The sequence below is a fragment of the Mycetomoellerius zeteki genome, unplaced genomic scaffold (genome assembly GCF_001594055.1).
Source record: "Mycetomoellerius zeteki isolate Tzet28-1 unplaced genomic scaffold, Tzet1.0 scaffold64, whole genome shotgun sequence".
NCBI classification, from domain to species: domain Eukaryota; kingdom Metazoa; phylum Arthropoda; class Insecta; order Hymenoptera; family Formicidae; genus Mycetomoellerius; species Mycetomoellerius zeteki.
Window position 1 is genome coordinate 347745 of NW_017257654.1, and position 19164 is coordinate 366908.

At 31.9% G+C, this 19164-nt stretch overlaps 3 protein-coding genes across 6 annotated transcripts in view; all 3 read right to left on the reverse strand.

Annotated features, from left to right (window-relative positions):
• LOC108728716 (probable inactive tRNA-specific adenosine deaminase-like protein 3) overlaps positions 1-1031 on the reverse strand; it is a 1302-nt gene extending 271 nt beyond the window's left edge. Inside the window, exon 1 of the mRNA XM_018457450.1 lies at positions 16-1031. Coding sequence (XP_018312952.1) covers positions 16-1031 — 1016 coding nt within the window. The remainder of the gene's footprint in view (positions 1-15) is intronic.
• Positions 1-4709, reverse strand: part of gem (transcription factor CP2 like gemini) — a 38602-nt gene extending 33893 nt beyond the window's left edge. For all 4 annotated transcript variants that reach the window (XM_018457583.1, XM_018457584.1, XM_018457585.1 and 1 more), the window contains exon 1: positions 4476-4709. The gene's annotated coding sequence lies outside the window, so the exon portion shown is untranslated. The remainder of the gene's footprint in view (positions 1-4475) is intronic.
• A 2096-nt stretch (positions 4710-6805) lies between these two features.
• Positions 6806-18241, reverse strand: LOC108728838 (receptor-type tyrosine-protein phosphatase F). Its single transcript, XM_018457637.1, has 32 exons — positions 18031-18241; positions 17649-17801; positions 17272-17549; positions 16919-17105; positions 16468-16818; positions 16189-16338; positions 15848-16006; positions 15613-15762; positions 15378-15502; positions 15030-15204; positions 14595-14662; positions 14271-14466; positions 14039-14157; positions 13601-13799; positions 12979-13287; positions 12657-12913; positions 12459-12534; positions 11402-11940; positions 10877-11133; positions 10415-10703; positions 10002-10089; positions 9849-9925; positions 9603-9737; positions 9386-9526; positions 9123-9320; positions 8699-8895; positions 8499-8605; positions 8098-8312; positions 7709-7837; positions 7478-7632; positions 7054-7189; positions 6806-6910 (listed from the first exon to the last, which is right to left on the reverse strand). The coding sequence occupies exons 1-32, from the start codon at positions 18227-18229 to the stop codon at positions 6836-6838; spliced, it is 5889 nt and encodes a 1962-aa protein (XP_018313139.1). The 5' UTR covers positions 18230-18241; the 3' UTR covers positions 6806-6835.
• Between the last annotated feature and the right edge of the window lie 923 nt (positions 18242-19164).

The window sequence follows — 19164 nt, forward strand, 5'->3', positions numbered from 1 at the left end:
CCCGTGCAAAGATACGGTCCGCATTTCTTCGCGTTATCTTCGCATTCCTTCTGCCTCGAATTCTCGATTTTAGCACCGTTATTTCTTCGCCCTTTTCGCACAACTTGCGTCTCGAGGGACGTTTGAACCGGAAACTTTAGCGAGGCTAGAGATTTCGGATAACAGAGCGGTGTCTCTTCTTCGTATCTTCTCTTGATTCTTCTTAACCTCTTCAAGATCTGATCTTCAGTTGTAACATTTGGATCTGTACTTTCGTCGCCAAACTTATCTTCCTCGATAGCATCTGTTTGTTCCTTCGTTTCCTTGCATTCCTCGTCGTTCAATTTCCATGCACCACCACCGTGAAGTCTAGCAATAAGATCCACCGCCAACATGGCGGCATGCCACATAGGATGTCTATCAATTTTCGCGGCAGCCACCGCCAGGATTCTTCCATCCTCGGGATCGACGATCGCTGTGGCGCCGGTACAGCGCTCATCGCCGACCGCCTCCAACCTGGCAACCTTTATTACCAATGACATGATTCGCTCGATTGCGTACAAACAATCGTCATTGAAGATCGAGCCGTCGATTAGGCTCTCAACTGTCTGGTCAGGATGGAAATTTACCGGCCAGATTTTCGAAGCTTCGCTGGCCTGTATCTTCGTCCTTGGCGCCTTGGCTGGCACCTTCGTCATCTGGAATTTCTCTTCCAGCAAAGAGAGATCGAATCCTCTCTCTTTCAACTGAGTTTTAAGTTGATTTTCACCGAGAGAAATATCGTGGCCTTTCTCACGTGATAATTCGTCCGAATGAAGCGGAGCCAGAAGCAACTTCCCGTTGGAACAGCGCTTTAGATGAGCGAATCCCGGCAAAATAGTCGATATACTTTTAATTGCAGTGGAGGTGTCCTTCCGTTGTTTCAAAACGCCCACATAGACCTCTTGCAGCGGAGGAGCTTCCGTGAAATCCGAGCTTAGAATTGGTTTCGCCGTCCAGCTTCTAGTTGCAGTCTCCATCTTGCGTGCCTTGACATTTTTTGGCGACGTCATCTTCCACCCTGAAAAGACGCTGCCTTCACTTATCATTAGAAGATTTCTCGGTGATATTTGCGATACACCGTTCTGTTGAACATTGTCACATTGGAAAGAGTTTATCGTTATCTCTTTATCTCATGAAAATTATTTTTTTACCGTTATATATATTTCTGAGATTATTTCTTTACACGATGTTAATGTTCCTACATTCAGTATTCAACACAATTATTCATCTTTAAAGTTATATTTTTCTAATTTAAGTGTACACTGAAAAAAATTTCTGGTTGAAAATGGACGAATCAGAAATTTCTGATTAAATTTATTAGAATTCTAATTGAGATAACCGGAATTCTGGTTGATACAATATTTCTGGTAAAATCTACTAGAATTTTTATTTTTACCAGAATAATTATATTTTAATTAGAATTTTAATTATTTCAACTAGAATTCTAATAGACTTAACCAGAAAATTCTAATCATCCACCAGAATTACTATTTAATCCAACCAGACCATTTTTCTCAGTGTAGTATTATAAGTATAGAAAAAGACGAAATATATTATGTATATATACATATACAAGAAATATATGTATATATAAAATTCTCTTTGGATTCTATATATATTTAGAACTTTCCAAACGTAGATATAAAAACGAATAATATAAAAAGACATGCAAATTTGTAAAATGTGACGAAAACAAGATCCACAATCAACATGGAAATACTTCGAAATATCAAACGATTACAAGGCCTTAAGGATATTTTCGCACGTAACGATCGTAAATGTCGGTGAGATTTCGGCGAAAGTAGAAAAGAACGGAGTTGGTCCTTGATCCGGATGGCGCCGGATGGATCTTAATTGTAATCGGAATTACCCTACGGGACATCTTCTTACGAAGGAGCAGAAGCGATTTTAAATTGCTGTCAACTTGGGCCACGGTCGGATCGATTGTCAGAGTTAGGCGCAATTGTATGACATCGCTGTCTGCATGAAGAATAAGCGAGACATTGCATTAAAAAGTCCGAAGTTCGAGCCAAAGTTTCCTTTAATTTCAACTGTGCGTAAACATATACTGAACGTATGGTCGTTAACGTCTAATCGCAAGAGATAGCATTGCCATTTATTACGTCATAATAATGAAACGCGTGTTCGTCAACAAAACTGTCTAATTTTAACATAAATATTTTGTTTAAAGTTCCAACAAATGTATTTTTCAAATGCGTGAAATGCATGAGATACGGTTGGGAAACGTAAATATTCTTAAATAAATATCAAGAATGCGTATTTATGAAGAATGACTCGAGATTTTTACTGAAGAAGAAATAATATAAAATACATAAATTAATAGGCGAGCCATGATAGCCTATTAATTTATATTATTTTTTCTTCCTCACCACGTAAACAAATTCCTACGTAAATATCTTTTAGTTGTGTAACATATTATATTCCCATGTACAGTTTGCAGAGTTGCAGTTGAAAGTCGGTATGCGTCGCGTCACGCGATTGATAAATAATTGGCACTCGGTAAATTTTTACGCAAAATCTCGATTTTCACAGAAAACTGTGCACGCACGACTGGCACATATAGCTGCTACTCTGCTGAAGACCTACTTTGCACGATATATCAGCCATCTGATAGCAGATATCGTGATACCGTAATAATACGCATCTTCCGTATCCAAGTTAAAAAATTGTAAAACTTTCTACCGTTGGAAATCCGAGAAACGTTGCACAGTTGGAAGAATTCACTATGCAATTTTATTGTTTAGATTCATATCTTAATTAGCTTAATAGTCTATCAATGAAGCGAATTATCATGCCGCCGTCATTTGTAATGCAAAAGAAGATTAAATTACAGATAATATAGTGTACATTTTTTTTTTTCGAGATGATGCTTTTCGTTTTTTATATGCTAAAAAATACCCGAATTCGATTTATCTTCTGTGGTTTTAATAAATTTTCATGGTGGTTTTCAATATCGTATTATACACTTAAATTTATAATGTCAAATTATATTTAATTTGACATCATAAACTAATTTGAGTTATTTTTAATCGTTTCTGTAAGTCACTACTTCTACTCAATATGTCATTAATTTAACTAAAAGAATGGAGTGAAACAATTTAATTCTACAAATGTATTACATTTGATTAACATTTGGTTTATCATTTACTAAATGCATACATTAATATAAATATTATTTACTTTAAAAATAAGCAATTCGATCAAAGAAAGAATTGATTTACATTTTGACGTTGAAATTAAAAATAAAATGTTATTTAATTCAAGGGATTAAGTTACCATTGCTCCTTTGATATCTAACAGTGTATGTCGCAAAAAATAATTATTATCGATTTATAATCTAATCTATTCCATACAAAATAATTGTTATTCAAAAAATAATTGTTATCGGTTTATAATCTAATCTATGCTTGTAAAAGTTTTTTTATTAGGATGTGTCTTTTGCAATCATCGTCGCAATGTGTTGATTTGTCACTATGTCGTTTAAATCTCAAAGAATAAAATACAGATAAAAACAACGATGAGAATTCATGAGAAAATCAACACAATTCATTGGCGATACATTGGTTAATCATTGACATGTATCGGAGATATACTGGGTCAATATTGCATCAATAAATTGTGTTATTAGAGTGCGGAAAGGATTATTTGTCCAATGGACAAATAAGAATCACGCTTTGTAAAACCAAGCGTATAAAACAATAATCTTAAAAGATTATTGTTCGACATTGTGATTGACAAGTAATCGATACAATGTTCGTTTCTCCTTAATTATAATACAGATAATTGAATTAAACGCAACTTAATCGACTTCAGTTTTCCCTGAAGAGAAAACCCATAGATTATTTTTAACAAACTGTCTGTCCTTTTCCATATAATATTTCAAATCGAGCAATAGATTATGAGAATTTTGTAAACGTAGCGCATTCGAATTCCGGCACGAGTCGCACCGCTCGTTTAAGATGGCGGCTAAGATTGCACATTTACAGAGCGTGATCCTTACATAACAGAAAAGCGAGCGGAGTAAACGGAATCCACTCGATATGTCTTGGAGTACCGCCTTGAGAGTCGCGACGCGGTTACGCGCGGCATAAAAATTTCCGGGAAAAATCTAGCTTAAATTTTCTCTTTATTTTGTAATTTCGTTTCCTAGGACAAGGTCGCTCATCGGGACTCGTTCAAACGCGAGCGGGAAATCTCGCATTGCAGCGATTTCGAGCAATCGAGTTCGAGCGGCAAACATGTCCTCCGCATGGCCTTGGGTTGCGACATGTCGATCGTTAAGCTTGGCTGACGCTAACTGTCAACGGTTGCGACGCCTAGAACGGAACTGCAACGATGCGGAACGACGGCCCGTCGCATCCGCGACGCGCCGTCGCGACGCCACGTGTTCGCCATGCGCACGCACGCACGCATTTTATTCGAAGAATTCTTACCTGCTGCTCCACGACGGTGCGGCTACGGCCGCATAAAATACGCCCTAGTTTCCTCTCGATATTTCCCCGGCCTTTGACGGCCAAATGTTCACACCGGAAATCGTATTCCTTGAGCGCGGCAAATTTGTGCTACCAACAGTAACCGGAAACGCGTAGAAACACACGTGAGAATTGCGCGCCGGAGATACCTCGTATGCGTCGTCGCGACGGCTCGCGTCTCTTTGTGGTATGTAGCATGAGCTGTTTATCAGCGAGGTACACGATGGCGGCGCCTTCTGCCGGTGAGATGAAAGACTTTGCGAGAGGCAGGGATATTCGCAGCTTCGGTCACCAGTCGTTAGGCCCGTGAAATTTTTACTTTTCTTGCGGCGAAATCTGTGAGTCGGTCATGGTCGCCGAAATCGGATTCCAAACAAGAGCTAGCTTTCTTCAAACGATCAAATTATAATTATTCAATATCACGGAATTTATGAGCAACATTCTAGCACGTGGTTTTTAAGGGAGATAGAATTACAATTTATGTTGTTCCTTTTCTTACTGATGAGCTAATTTCTTAGAAAGTTTTGAATCACTAATCGATAAGAGAATGTTAATTTTTAAAAATTTGATTTTTGTATCTATTACATAAGAAACTTTTATTACATTTACATTATTTTATAAAAGATTTTATCCAGTTACTAAAAATTTAGAATTAATATAAGAATAGAAGAAGAAAATAATTTGCTCGAGTAAAAATATATATTATATTATTATTATTATTTTGTATTATCTTAAATATTGTAAATTTTGAACGAGCTAAAAATCGTATCTAAGATTCTTTTGTTACTACGTTTTATCGCGAGTTAAATAAAAGGCTCATTTTTGATTGTTCATAATTTCATTTAAAAATATTATCGCAATTAACAAAACAGATTCTTAAATCTGAAACTTTGCCTATAGAGTCGTTTCCTCCTCGGTCGTATAATTTCTCGTAGCCAAGCGTGGTGACTTCTCTCATATGTGTGTACGCTGGTTTTAAACAGTCATATGGAATCTACAGTTTAATTATGATCGACGAAATTTTAGAGAAGTGCTCTTGGCAAAGGTACTCTCGGTGGGTTGCTATTTCCTTCTGAGAGGAGACACGAGTCTATGGAAATATCTTGGATATATCGGGAATTAAATTCGGGATCTCTATCACAGCAAACCAGTGCATGCACTGTCTGTTTAGCTACACTCACTCTAATAATGAAGTCGTATAAAAAAAAAATATTACCAAATTTTTTTTAAAAACGTGTTGAGTATTGACATGATACAAATGAAATAGCGCTAGACACTTTTGTTTCGATCTATATCTTCCCGGGAAAAAAATGTTATAGATATGAACATATTTTATCTATAATTATATATAATTGTATATAAAATGTCAATATTACAGGATTGGTAAAAAACATGTTTTAAACATGTTTTAAACAGTTTAAAACATGCTTAATTGATATTTTTAATATGTTTTAAACATGTTTTTCTATAACACTGTTTAAAGCATATTTGAACCATTAAAAACATATTTAAGAAGAAACTCTTTGCCAACCAATCAAGCAGTGAACGTTTTAAATAAATTTAAGTATACATTGTACATTTATTCATTTACATTAATTTAGAATTTTTAAGTGGACCCAGTAGGTTTCTCAAATTAATTTTGAATTTCTTAATATAGGAGTTGTATACAACTCCTTCTTGTGCCTTGTCAGGAGCTTCTACAAAGGCACCGTTTTCTCGTTTCCAATAAAAGATTCAATTTTTGGGGAACACGGAATACAAGGTTTTTATTTAGAGCGTAATGGTTTTACAATCAGCTTCAAATGTCGTTCGATATTAAATCAATAATTCCGTCGTCAAAGCTCACTTTCGCACCTAATTTCATAACATACATTGTTTTAAACCGCGGACAAGTTTACGATACTTCTACAACTCCTATATTAAGATAAATCAAATTCTTACCTGCTAACGATATTACTCATAAAAGTTACATCACTTAACATTTCAAATTAATAGTATGCACATTCCCTCATTATCGGATAAAAGATATTATGTATGTCGCGTATCCATAAACACGAAGGTGGTTTACCTTGGTAATATAATAGAAAAACTGAGGAAAGCACAAAGTTGTACTCGCTATTATTCTCCATAATACAATATTTCATATATTTCCAAAAATACAATTGATAAAATGTTTTCTACGTTAACAAAATCTCAAATGTTTAATATACTTAATATCTATCAGTATTTAATACATATGCATATTACAATTGCATTCGACTTTTTATTATTATACAATGTAATGCTGCTTATCTTGATTAAGATCATAACTTATTTTTAATTTACGAAAAATTCGCATAGGTTTCAAAGTACTTCAAATATGTCTCTGCCGCATCGTATAGGTATTCCAGATGTTCCTAAACATTAAATAAAGTTTCTGACTTAAATATATTATTTCAAGTTTCTTATCATTTTTTTTATCGTAAGAATGAAGAATACGATTCTGTATCGATAAAATGTTTACCAACATTTTTTCTTTTTGTTAAAATTATTATATTACCAGGGAATGAACAAAATCTGGTCTTGATCGTCTAACAGCTCGCACTGCTAAAGAAACATCGCATTCTCTTTCGACGGCCATTCGTTCTAGCAGGAAACTCAGTGCTAGATAGAGACCGCATCCAGTTACTCCATCACTGAAAGATTGTTATATATTTTTTAATATTTCACGAAACATTACTTGGAAAAAATATATAATTAATTATAGAATCAAATATATACTTAATTATTTAAAAGAATTTTGAAAAAATATTTAATATTAAATTATTATATAAATTAATATATATAAATTAATAAGAAAAAGATGTAAAGAAAAAACATTTTTTCATTATTGAAGAAAAACACGATAATTTAAATTATAGTATATGACAGTCTTTTTCGGATTTAGAATAGTAATATTATATGTGTATGTATATAGTTTTTACTGGCAAAGTGTGACAGTAGGCCCATCGCCTCTCGCAATTCTCTCCGCAGCTTGCCAAAGGGTCACCATTGTTATAACTGGCGGCGGTGGTTGATCCTTTTTAGGTTTCCACTCCGTCAAACACAGTATAGTAACAAATTGTTCTCTCGAGGGTTTCTACGACAAAATATCATCAAGCTAAATAGGTAATGGCAAATGGAAACTATCGAATTGTCGCATCGAATTGATTTACCTCGGAACTATCAATGAGCAACAATTTTTGTGACGTATAATACTCCAACTCTACGACTTCCTTCATTATGATATTCAAATATGGAACTGGTTTAAACTCGCCGCTTGTAGAAGCAATGGCGCAGCAAGTCTGTAATTTCAAGGATATATAATTGTATTTATAAACACAACAACTGCATTTATATAACTTAATTATTATAATTTTGATATATAATAATATTTGACATATTCTATAAATTATCTCAGTTGATTTCTTTTATTTACCTAATTGCGTATATATTCAAAAATTAAAAAATGAATAAAACAGTTGTTGTAATTATACAATTTACATTTTGTTATACGTTTCTTCTCATAAATATAATTTGTATTAATATGCAGAAAAAGACATACAGGATCTTGAAAATCAGGCGGCTGCAACATTAGAATAAGTTCAACTTTAAACTCAGCAATCATTCTCCAAAAATCATTAATCGTCGATGGCATAGGAATCTGCGAGGCTAAATATTGATTCTGAACTTTTACTCCGTCTACATAAACAGCGGATAAATAATCACTGTCTTCGTCTGATGCTGGGAATCTTTTCAAATATATTCTACTGACCTTATCTACAAAATAAAATACATTTTTTCTAAATATTTTTGATATTTTTCACTATATCAAAAATTTATCGTTAACTACACAAAAAATTAATTTAATTTCTTGGCTTATCATGTAATTAATAAAAATTTGGAATTTGCAAAGCTTATAATTTATAAAATAAAATTCTATGTAATTAGAATATGCAAATAAACCTGAAATCAATTCCGGAAATCTGTTTTTAGATCGATTACACTCCGACAATGGCGGGGGAGACGTAATTTGTCGCAGGGCTTCATCTTGCCATGCCGTATTCTGTAATCTAAAGGCCATGGAATAATTAATTTTTGCAATATCACCTAGCTTAAACAGTTCAAGATTAAACATAAATTAAAATCGAGTTTTTAAGACATACCTTTGCTGTTGAAGCGGCAATTGTTTCTTTAACGCTTTGATTTGTGTCAGTAACATCTCATTACATGGCAATGTGGTTGGAATAGAAAGCAAACATTCCACTAATGCCAAATGCGCTAACAGATATTGCTGTTTATTATCCACCATATTAGCTCTTTCGCTTCTGATGGATGCCGTTTCGGCAAAAACGTCGACTACCTAAACAATTTTATTCAATAAAAATCATTATCTTTCACGTAATTTATGTACTAATCCTAGTAGCGATTTATTAGCGATATATTGATTAAATGTTGAGAATATATTGAGCCAATGTTGGGCCAATATTTGGACAATACTATGCCAATAATTGCGCTACTAAAGTAAATACTGAATGCAGTTAATTACTGCAAATGGCGTTATCGAAGCGATAAACAAGATATTATTACCCCTTCTGCCGCTGCTTGACGGAGACAAATGTCGCACAAAATGATGGTCCCGGTTCTTCCCACGCCAGCACTGCAATGGACTACCATAGGTCCGATTCCAGGTGGTGTTGCCAACAATTTCTTCAAGTACGTGACTACGGAGTGCGTGTACAATGGCACGCCATGGTCTGGCCAAGCCGTGTAATGCAGATGTTCTATCTATGATTGATGCGTATTATTTAATAAAAGTTATTGCGTCTAATATGCGTAAAAAATGTTGGTACCTTACGAGTTTCCTCTCCACAAGTGACATTGAAAGTTCTGAAGCAATAATCAGCGAAGACATTGTGCTTCGCATTTAGCACAATGATGTCGCCGTATTTCTTCTTCTTGCCGATATCCGGCCAATATTGTTCGCATTTTGTCTAGAAAAACCATTATCGTTAAACTATTTGTGCAAAACGATAATGATTTAATGAAAGCTTACTCCAAAAAGCGTACTTTTCCACTTTCAATCACATTTGCCAACATGCAAATAATAAGAACGTTTTCCTGCCAAATCATGCGCCAGAAGTCGATGACAGTGTTGGGTTTGGGTCCTTGTGTTGCTATATAGTGCTTATCCTTTTTATAACCCTTTTTGAATAATTAAATTTAATTAAATTAAAAAATTGTCGTTAATGTAATGTAAACAGAATTATTATTTATACTTCGAAATTGAGACACTTATGATCAATCAGGACTTACGGTGATGTAATTAGCGTTGATGTAATCGGAGTGAGCGTCATCCGGAAGTTTCTTTAATATCACACGCGTTTCGTCATCTGTACAATTCAACACAAATAAGTGATATTAAGTCAGTACTGCGCAAAACTATTCTATGGTCGAGTTTTTACTTACACGCAATAAGATTTCCATATCGATTCTTAGATTTATTCTGCGGTAATTTCCCGTAATCCCATGGTTTAGTTTGTCCTCTTGGAAATATCTCGAAATAAGATCACAAAATATATATAATCTTATTGTATTGACTGAGCAGTTATAATGCAAGACGAGATGATTCTGTCATAAAATATTGAGAACTTCGAACACAGAACGAAGTCCGCGATATCTTAATATCGTAGAATACATTTGTAAATTGCAGTTATTACAGTAAAGAGTAAGGGAAATAATATGACTTCCCATAAATTGAAAAAGATTTATATATGATTAAGATTTTGTGCTATTTAATTCAATGTGAAAACGTTAAGTTTTCAGAAATATCGAAAAAGCAATTTAATAGTTCAGAATTAAAACTAAAATTAAAAACTTACCTCGTATTGCTTATCGAGCAATCCTGATTGTATCGCTTGCTTGACATAATCTTCGAAATCTTTCACCTTCACTAACGACGACATTTCTGTCTTTTCTTCGTTGTTGTTCGCACTGGTGTTTGGTATTTCCGGCGTGATTGTCCGTGGTAGGGATTGTCTGTCAGAAGAAGTAGATAGATCTTGCTTTGAATTCGATATCGAGGATATCGTTTCTTGTTGAAAGTTTTTAATATTTTGCGAAAGAATCATCTCATCTTGCATTAACCGTTCAGTCAATTTTTGCTTTTTCCTGTAAAAAAATTACACGTTGAATTGCAATAGACATCAAATTAATCTGTAAGGCAATGAAATTTGATTTGTGATATCAGCAGATGATTTTGTCTAAAGTGCTTAGACGACAAATATTAATAAATGGAAGTAGCAATATATTATTTTGTCTTCTAAGAAGTGGAAAGATACTACCTTCGATACAAGTAAAAAGCTACGCCTGCCACAACAAGGAGTAATATGACAGGTATGATCCACGCTTCGTGATGCTTCGGTGGAACTTCACCAATAAAAACCGATTTTGCAAGCATGATGGACTCGGTGAATAAATTCCGTTCAGTTACAATAATCACTATTTCATAATATCCTTTAGATTTTAATGGGCAATTCTTTGCATTACCATAAATATAATTGTCACCGACCGTGAATTGTTTGCCAGCGAACTCACTGGTCTGCCACAATTGAAAGCAAAAATATTTTATTCTAAATATACATTCTAAAACTATCATTTATGTTAATATTGCTATTGTGATTTAAGTAACGTTAATTTTATTTTAATTAGTTATATGTATATAAAACATGACTATACCTATTAAAATTTTTGTAGTTAATCAATTATTACTTAATTTTTGTAGTTAATCAATTATTACTTAATTATTATTGCAAGATTATTTATGGTTAAAATAATGCATAGAATTCAAAACTATTTTGTATACATACAGAAATTTCAGCAGCTAGCCAAGCGATTTCGTTCATCTTTATGCCTGCTCGTGCTCTTAATTTCTCAGGCACTTTCAAATATTGCTTGCAAAAATTATAGCCCTTTACTATGATGTACATCGTGCTATCTTGAGTGTCGTTTATAACAAATGGTATATTTAATAAAATTGTGGAATCGAATTTGTCCACTACGTCTAGAACGCCGTCAAAAGCTGCAGTTGAAGGCGTATGAACTTCCACGAACTTTATGTCGCTGGATTTATTTTCAATTGTCACAGCTTGAATAGAGATGACGTATTGCGTTGACGGAAACAAATATAACTGTTTGTTGTAGTTACGCATGTATTGTGTCACCGGATATTCAAGTACTTCGCCCATGAATGATCGAGAAAGACGTCTTCTCAGATTTGAGGAGCTTTCTACTATTCGAATGCGAAAAGACTCAAGAGGAGCACCTGTCCTCCAAGGATGAAGCCATTTTAGATCAACCACGCTGTTGTTGTTGACTTTAAAGGTATAATTCCCAGGTGCATCCGGTGCTAAAATATAATCTGATTGTAATATTTATTCGAAGCAATAATTAAATTAATTTGCAATATATTTTCGAAAATTTCTAAAAATACACTAAATAATTATAAAAATAAAACAAATAATAACTCTCGAGAATGTCAAATATAAAAACAAACTAATGAGAGTTTATTCCCGGTAATTCGTGCGAGAATAAAAATCGATTTATTACCAATTCGAATGAATATAATTAATTAAGCATAGATGTTTCGGCTTGCCTTCGAGCCATCATTAGTATGTGTAACATGTATTCAAATCTCTGTAACCTTTATATATAATACATGTTCGACATACTGATGATGGCTCGAAGGCAAGCCGAAACGTCTATGCTTAATTAATTATATTCATTCGAATTGGTAATAAATCGATTTTTATTCTTGCGCGAATAAACTCTCATTAACCCTTTTTTGTTTTTATATTTGACACTAAATAATTATTTATTGCACATGATAAACATTTTTGCAATTATTTACTAAATTTGAAATTTTACTTGTATTATGAAGCATGTCGTGTATCACGAAGACTGGGAGGCCTGGTTCAGTAACGTCCATATTGTACGCGAAAACCTATAATACATATTTTTCATACGATTTTTATATTCACTGGCTTATTTTTTCTATTACGCCACATAATTTATTTACGTTTACTAGAAGTATTGAAAAAGTCGTGAATCTTAACATTATTTTACCTTAATCTCCATTTGAGAAAATCTGAACGGTTTATGAATAACTTTACAAATATAATCGTCCCACAAGTCACAAAACTCATTCAATTGAACTTGAATATCTAAGCAATGTTTGCTATATGTATCACATAACTGGACACCATAAACACGTAATTTTCCGTTGAGAGGTGGAAGCGGACTTTGCCATCTCAGATGTATCATTGCAGATTTTCGACGAATATCAATCTCGACGACCTCTAAATTGGTTACTCCAGGCGGAGCTGTTATTTCAATTACATTATTCACAGAAAAAAATTATCAAAGTATCAATAATATAAAGTTTTACCTGTCGGCGGAGTTTCAAATTCGATTTTTTTATAAGCGGAGGCATTTTCTTTGCTCACAAATTCTCTTATTACGAATACTGTTGCCACGTATCGCTCAAGACCGTTTAATTTGGGATCTAATCCACTCAAATCGATATAATTGCGACTAGTCTGTTTGGTTACATTGAAATATTTAACAGCGTTACTATTGCCGTGTATTTTTATTCTGGCTTTCAGTAGTCCCGAAATCGTCGTACAATCTTTAGGCGGACTCCATGACAATTTCCAATTTTGCATTGTTAACTGACTAAATACCTCTGATGGTATCTCTATAAAACAGTTGATTTTTATATTTTTGTGAGAAGCTTTTATATATATATGTAAGATATCAATATATTTATATTATTATTTTAATTCTTATTAATTATATTATATCTTCAATTTAAATATTGTTTTCTTATGGTTCATAGTCCTTCTCAACACTTTTATTATTAATTTATATTAATTGAACCATATTACACGATGTATATCAATATATATTACTAAAAGCATTATTAGAAATTAATAAACAATTAAATAAATGAATTGATCGGCATCCTTTATCTATAGTATTAACAATAATTCTAGTAAATGTACGTATACCAGACTGTGCTGTTTTAAAAGTTGTCTCTGCAAACATGCTGAAATGTCGTGAATTATAAGCTCTGATCTGCGCACTATAAGATCTGTACGGATGTAAATCTCGAATTGTGATGGTTGGTATGTTTGTAATAGAATTTGCAATAGTGTGATTAGTTGGTGTAGATATTTTTAAGTTCTTACAACCAAAGTATTCTTCAACCTAAAATTAATACAAAGCGTAATCTGCATAATAAATTGAAGCACATTCCGATGAAAAATCTAATATTATAATTGAAATAATTAAAATTAAATATTTGCGTACAATTTTAATAATATCGCGCTTGATCGTGGTTTGATACTTCGAATATTGTGGAGCACTAACGAATGTAAAACAAATCAGCTCTTGAAATTTTTAATTGATTTTAATTGATAACCAATTTTTTTATGTGCATTTATTACCTTTAAAAATACTTCATATGTCTCTATTTTTCCGTTCGGTTCAAGTGGAGCTCTCCAAATCAGAATAAGTTCTGTATTAGCCGACAACATACTCTGAAGATCTGACACTTTAGATGGGACTGTGAATTATATTTGTAAAATTTTATTTATAATTTGTAAAGCATATTTAACACAATACATATTTATATTGCAAAATTATACAAACAAACTTTTTCTTTTGAAGTGAACTCACCGCCTTCAAGCGTACGAATCTCCTGAGAAAATAACTTATGATTTTTATGATATATGATCACTTCAAAAGAAGTATATGACGGCAAATATTCCAATTCGTATTCAAAAGATGTAGGTATCAAAGAACTGACTATCATACTCGTATCTATTTTATAAACTGTCAGATAATACCAATTTGTCGGACATGAATATAATTGCTGTGATAAAAAGAAACAAAGGTGGGTTTTATTTATTTCGAAATACTGTGATAAAATGTGATAATTTAAATACAATATGCAAAGTTAAAAGAGGTTTGAATAAAATTTAATATAAAATATCTACATACTGTTGGATTGAGTTGCCAATTAATAGTGATGCTGTTTTCTTTGGGCGTTATGTTGAAGTTTTCAACCGCTGTATTATGTATAATGCAAAGAATTATTATAGAAAGTATTGTATTATTCATAAAAGTAAATAAAAGCTGAAATGATATTTTTATTGCGAGTTTCACAATAATAAAGATATGATAGCTTTCCGACATCAACAAGTTAATTTGTAATTTTTTAATTATTTTTAAATAATTTTGTATCATACAATGTAAAATTAAAGTTGCTTCTGTATAATAAAAATACGTAGATAATAATAATATAATAATTTTAATTTATATAATTCCATTTATATAGGGTGTAATGTTAAGAGTAAAGGATTGAATAATTGTTTACATACAATAGAAATTAACATTAATTAATTTAATTTCTAAATTAAATAAATATTCACTCACGATTGCATTTAGTTTCAGCTACTTGCCAATCACTATGTATTTTTATACCAGCAATATCTAGGAACAAACCGATATGATAAGTAACACCAGGTTCCAAGTTCTCAAAATTTCCTGTAAGTTGTGTCATATTTCGAAATAACTCGTTCCATGGTTGTTCAATATATTCAACATTTGTCTGTAAAAAATGTATCATAAAATTAAACTCTTCTTTTCACTTTATTATAGAATAGGCAATATCCAAATATTTGTATCGATTATAAACTTTGTTGGATTACTACTCAAATACTAATTCTTGTTATTTTAAGGAATTTAAAAAAAAATAATACTTCAAAATATTTAAAATGTTACTCGAATGCCAAAAGAATAATGAATCGATATTTTTTCATATTCGTCCTTCCATGTTATAGGAATAACGGCGTGAATAGTCGTCTCACTTATTGAAATAATTGTAGGTTTGTCGGGCTTGTCTACGCCTGTAAAATGATTGATATATTTGTACACATGTATCTAATAATGATAGATATTGCTTAATTATAGTATAATATAAAAGCAGCATGCTATGTATCATATAAAAGATTGTTACTTGTTTGACATAAAGGTGATATGTAAATTTTTTCACTATTATTGTTGCAACCTTTATTACACTCTCCATTTGCTTTATTACATTGTTCGTTGTAGAAACATGAGCCACATGTCTTCATACAGCCGTGACCATATGTATATGCATTACAAGCTGAAAGCTCAAAAATTAAATATTTGAATATTTCATATAACACATAAAAATAGAAATAGTGCTGATAACATTAGAAATTATTTACATTCAGAACAACTGTCTCCCAAAAAACCTGGAGCACACGTGCAACCATCTTCATAACAAAGTTCAATCCCTTTGCAGTCAGAATTACTACTTAGATGATGTGTACAAGAAAATGAACATTGCGGTCCAATCTTTCCTTCAGGACAATATGTGTCAGTATCTGCTAAAACATTATTATTATATTTTAAAATAATTTTTCCAGCTTGTAGATTTAAAGATTTAGACTAAATAATCTTTCTAGCTTATTATTTTAAAGACTTAATGAATAAATATGCTATATATATATATATATTATTAACTTCAATTATATGACGTACATAAATAATAATTGTTAGTAGTTACCCAGATTTACATCGAACTTGACGCGCGATAAATGATTTACGGTGGCATGTTGATCATAAAATAATTTTTGGCATGTTTCATTCGGCCAAAAATATTCAAGCTGATTTTTCCAATCTTGCCCAGAAATCATAAAACCCTCTCTTAAAGCTCCTAAAAAAATAATAAACTAACTTATACGTACAAAACAAATTAACTTGTGGAAAGTTTGTAATGTTTGACAAACGTGCAAAGTATTACCGAATATAATAAAAAAAATAAAAAGTTACAAGCTTTTATCACCATTTTGGGGACATTGACGAACGTTCGCTATCGCCCACAATGGATTCGAGCTGTACTTATTTAGTTTAGGAATCAATTCGATTATCATTTTACTGTCAGTATTATAATCGATTGCTGAAGAATTTATTTTGATTTTGACAGATTGCCACGTAGGTAAGCCATGAATTGCTTTCGAGCCTTTTGCTGTCACCGTTACAAACACATCATTGTTGGTAAAATCATGCAAGACTATATTTGCTTCGCATTCGGCGCAGAGACCAATTAATAATTGTATGCACATTGTTCTGTTATTAAATTGAAAAACAGGACTTGTTAAAATTGCGTTTTCAACAGTCGTATGCAGAAAATCATCTGAAAAATACATTTGTGGATATCATTTTCCTTCATTATATTTGATGCTCGATTTAAAATAATTTTGACTGATAGAAATTTATTAGAAATCTACACTTACATATATGGAATCGAAATAACATCGCTGTGACACTTCTAATAAACATATGATAATTATCGCTTAAAGGTTCATCTTTGTCTACATATGTCATAATAATCTTATCAGTATCATAAACAATTATTCTCCGCATCATAGAGTTCCACGTAATAACAAATGTTCGCCATTCACTTTCAGATAATGGTTCATGCTGTATTAATTATTAATTTTAAATACGACATAAAGATGTACTTCCAACAATTTTCAAGGATTTAGAGTTTTGAAGATTCTGTTAACTATATGTAAAATACAAAAGTACGATTGCTTAAGAGAAACACAATATACACATATACATGTGTATATATATATATATTTACCTTGAAGGAAACTAATGGTTCCCTGCATTTTGAACCTATTGCTGGAAATTCGCCGGGTAAAGGCACTCCCGTTACGCATTTCCGTATGATGGACAATGCATTAGCCCAACCTCCTATTATAATCCAATAGCAAGAATCTTTGATATAATTTGTACCGTTGCAAATTAATATATGCGCGTCGTGAGATGCACGAACCGAAAAAGAGAGCTTTACTTCGGCAGTAAGTTCGAAATTTACATAATCATAGGTATTTTGAAGATTTTTATACTCTTCAAATTCTGAAAATTTCAAGTATATGTTACTTGAAGCTATCTCAAAATTATATTTTGTTTGTAACAGTTTATAATACATTGTCAAACGACAAAAGAAACATTTACCTTCCCATCGTTGATCAAATACTGGACCCATAGGTGTTTTTAAAGAATTTGTAAGGTACCAATCGTATTTAGTCCATGCCTCCAAGCAGCTTACGTTTGCGTTCATTTTGCAATTTATCGCATTATTGTTAAATGCAATTACATCGCGAAACTCTGAAATAATGATAAGTACGTCTATAATAAATACATTGCCGCGAATATGTAAATGAAAGTATCTATTAAATGTTTTATATGAATAAATTTATTTAAAAGATATATTAATTAAATTTTGATAAGAATCTTAGTATACATGTAAAAGTACAGAAAATAATTTTTTAAGAAAAAAACATAAGTATATTTTGTTCTGCAAGTTGTAAAATCGCAGTTTTGATTAATAACTTACGTAAATTGTTTTTTTCAGCTTGATAATAATACCAGATTAAGTTGTAGTTCCATACAAGGGCGCCGCCATCATCTTCTGAGAGACATCTCAATTTTACTTTGTCGGGCCTCTTAGATAATAATGGTCCACGCAATACAGTTACTTTTCCAAAAATATGTAACACATGACTCGCGAAAATAAAGAACATTAGCGCATTCATCGTTGTTTTTTTCATTATCAACGAAAACACACGTGCTTTATAAGTTTAACAATTATTAAAGTGGAAGTAAATAAAGCAATTAATATAATAAAATAAATATTATATATCTAATTAATTAGGCTATTTCACATTATGTCACTTTAAAAAAATTTATGCCGAGTTGGATTTAATGGAACAGCAATCTTGTCCATCGAATACATTTAAATAAAATTTGCGTGAACAAGTCACTGTATTTTATTAGAAAATAATAGAATTGCACTTCAGTGCAATTCAACACAACAATTTGATTTAAACGATAGATTAATAAGAGAATTAAATTTTTATTGAAGTATATAGTCCGTTTTTTACACGATCCAGATTGTTGGACGACAGGCAATAACTGGTAGAAAGGAACTCGACTTCCTTCTATAAATTCGCGATAATAAATTCCGTATCTACTAAACGTGTCTGACACATCAGGAAATGACGATTCTACAGGATGTACATATATCATTTTTATATTATATTAGAATAAATCAAACAATGTGCTGTGAACTGATTCTACATTATGCAGATAAAAATTTAAAACAAGATCTAATATAACAATATCTAATAAAAGCTTATAATTTATGAAATAACACGTTTTTGATAATAATAAAATTATATATGATAACTAAAGATAATATGCTTATATCGTTATATATAGATATTCATTTATATTAATTTTTCTTCCTGTAAAAATTTTGAAAGATATTTCATTTTTTTAATGGTCAAATAGTAGAGTTGCATAAGGCATAAGCTATAAAACTTTTAGAAATTTATAGCTTGTCACGAAATTTTATAAATATAATAATTATATCGCATATATGTAAATTTAATATTCGTTGAAACAAGCAAGGACAGTAATAAAATTATAAATGTTCTTCGAAATTTTATTATTATACAGTATATTTTCA

What these genes read in the sequence shown, in the direction of transcription:
- LOC108728838 (XM_018457637.1), bottom strand. Translation starts at nt 18,229, where the DNA reads ATGAATGCGCTAATGTTCTTTATTTTCGCGAGTCATGTGTTACATATT. An exon ending in ATTTGATCAACGATGGGAAG is followed by an intron (nt 17,550 to 17,648) that starts GTAAATGTTTCT and finishes TGAAATTTTCAG; the next exon opens with AATTTGAAGAGTATAAAAAT. An exon ending in TTTCTCAAATGGAGATTAAG is followed by an intron (nt 12,535 to 12,656) that starts GTAAAATAATGT and finishes TATGTATTATAG; the next exon opens with GTTTTCGCGTACAATATGGA.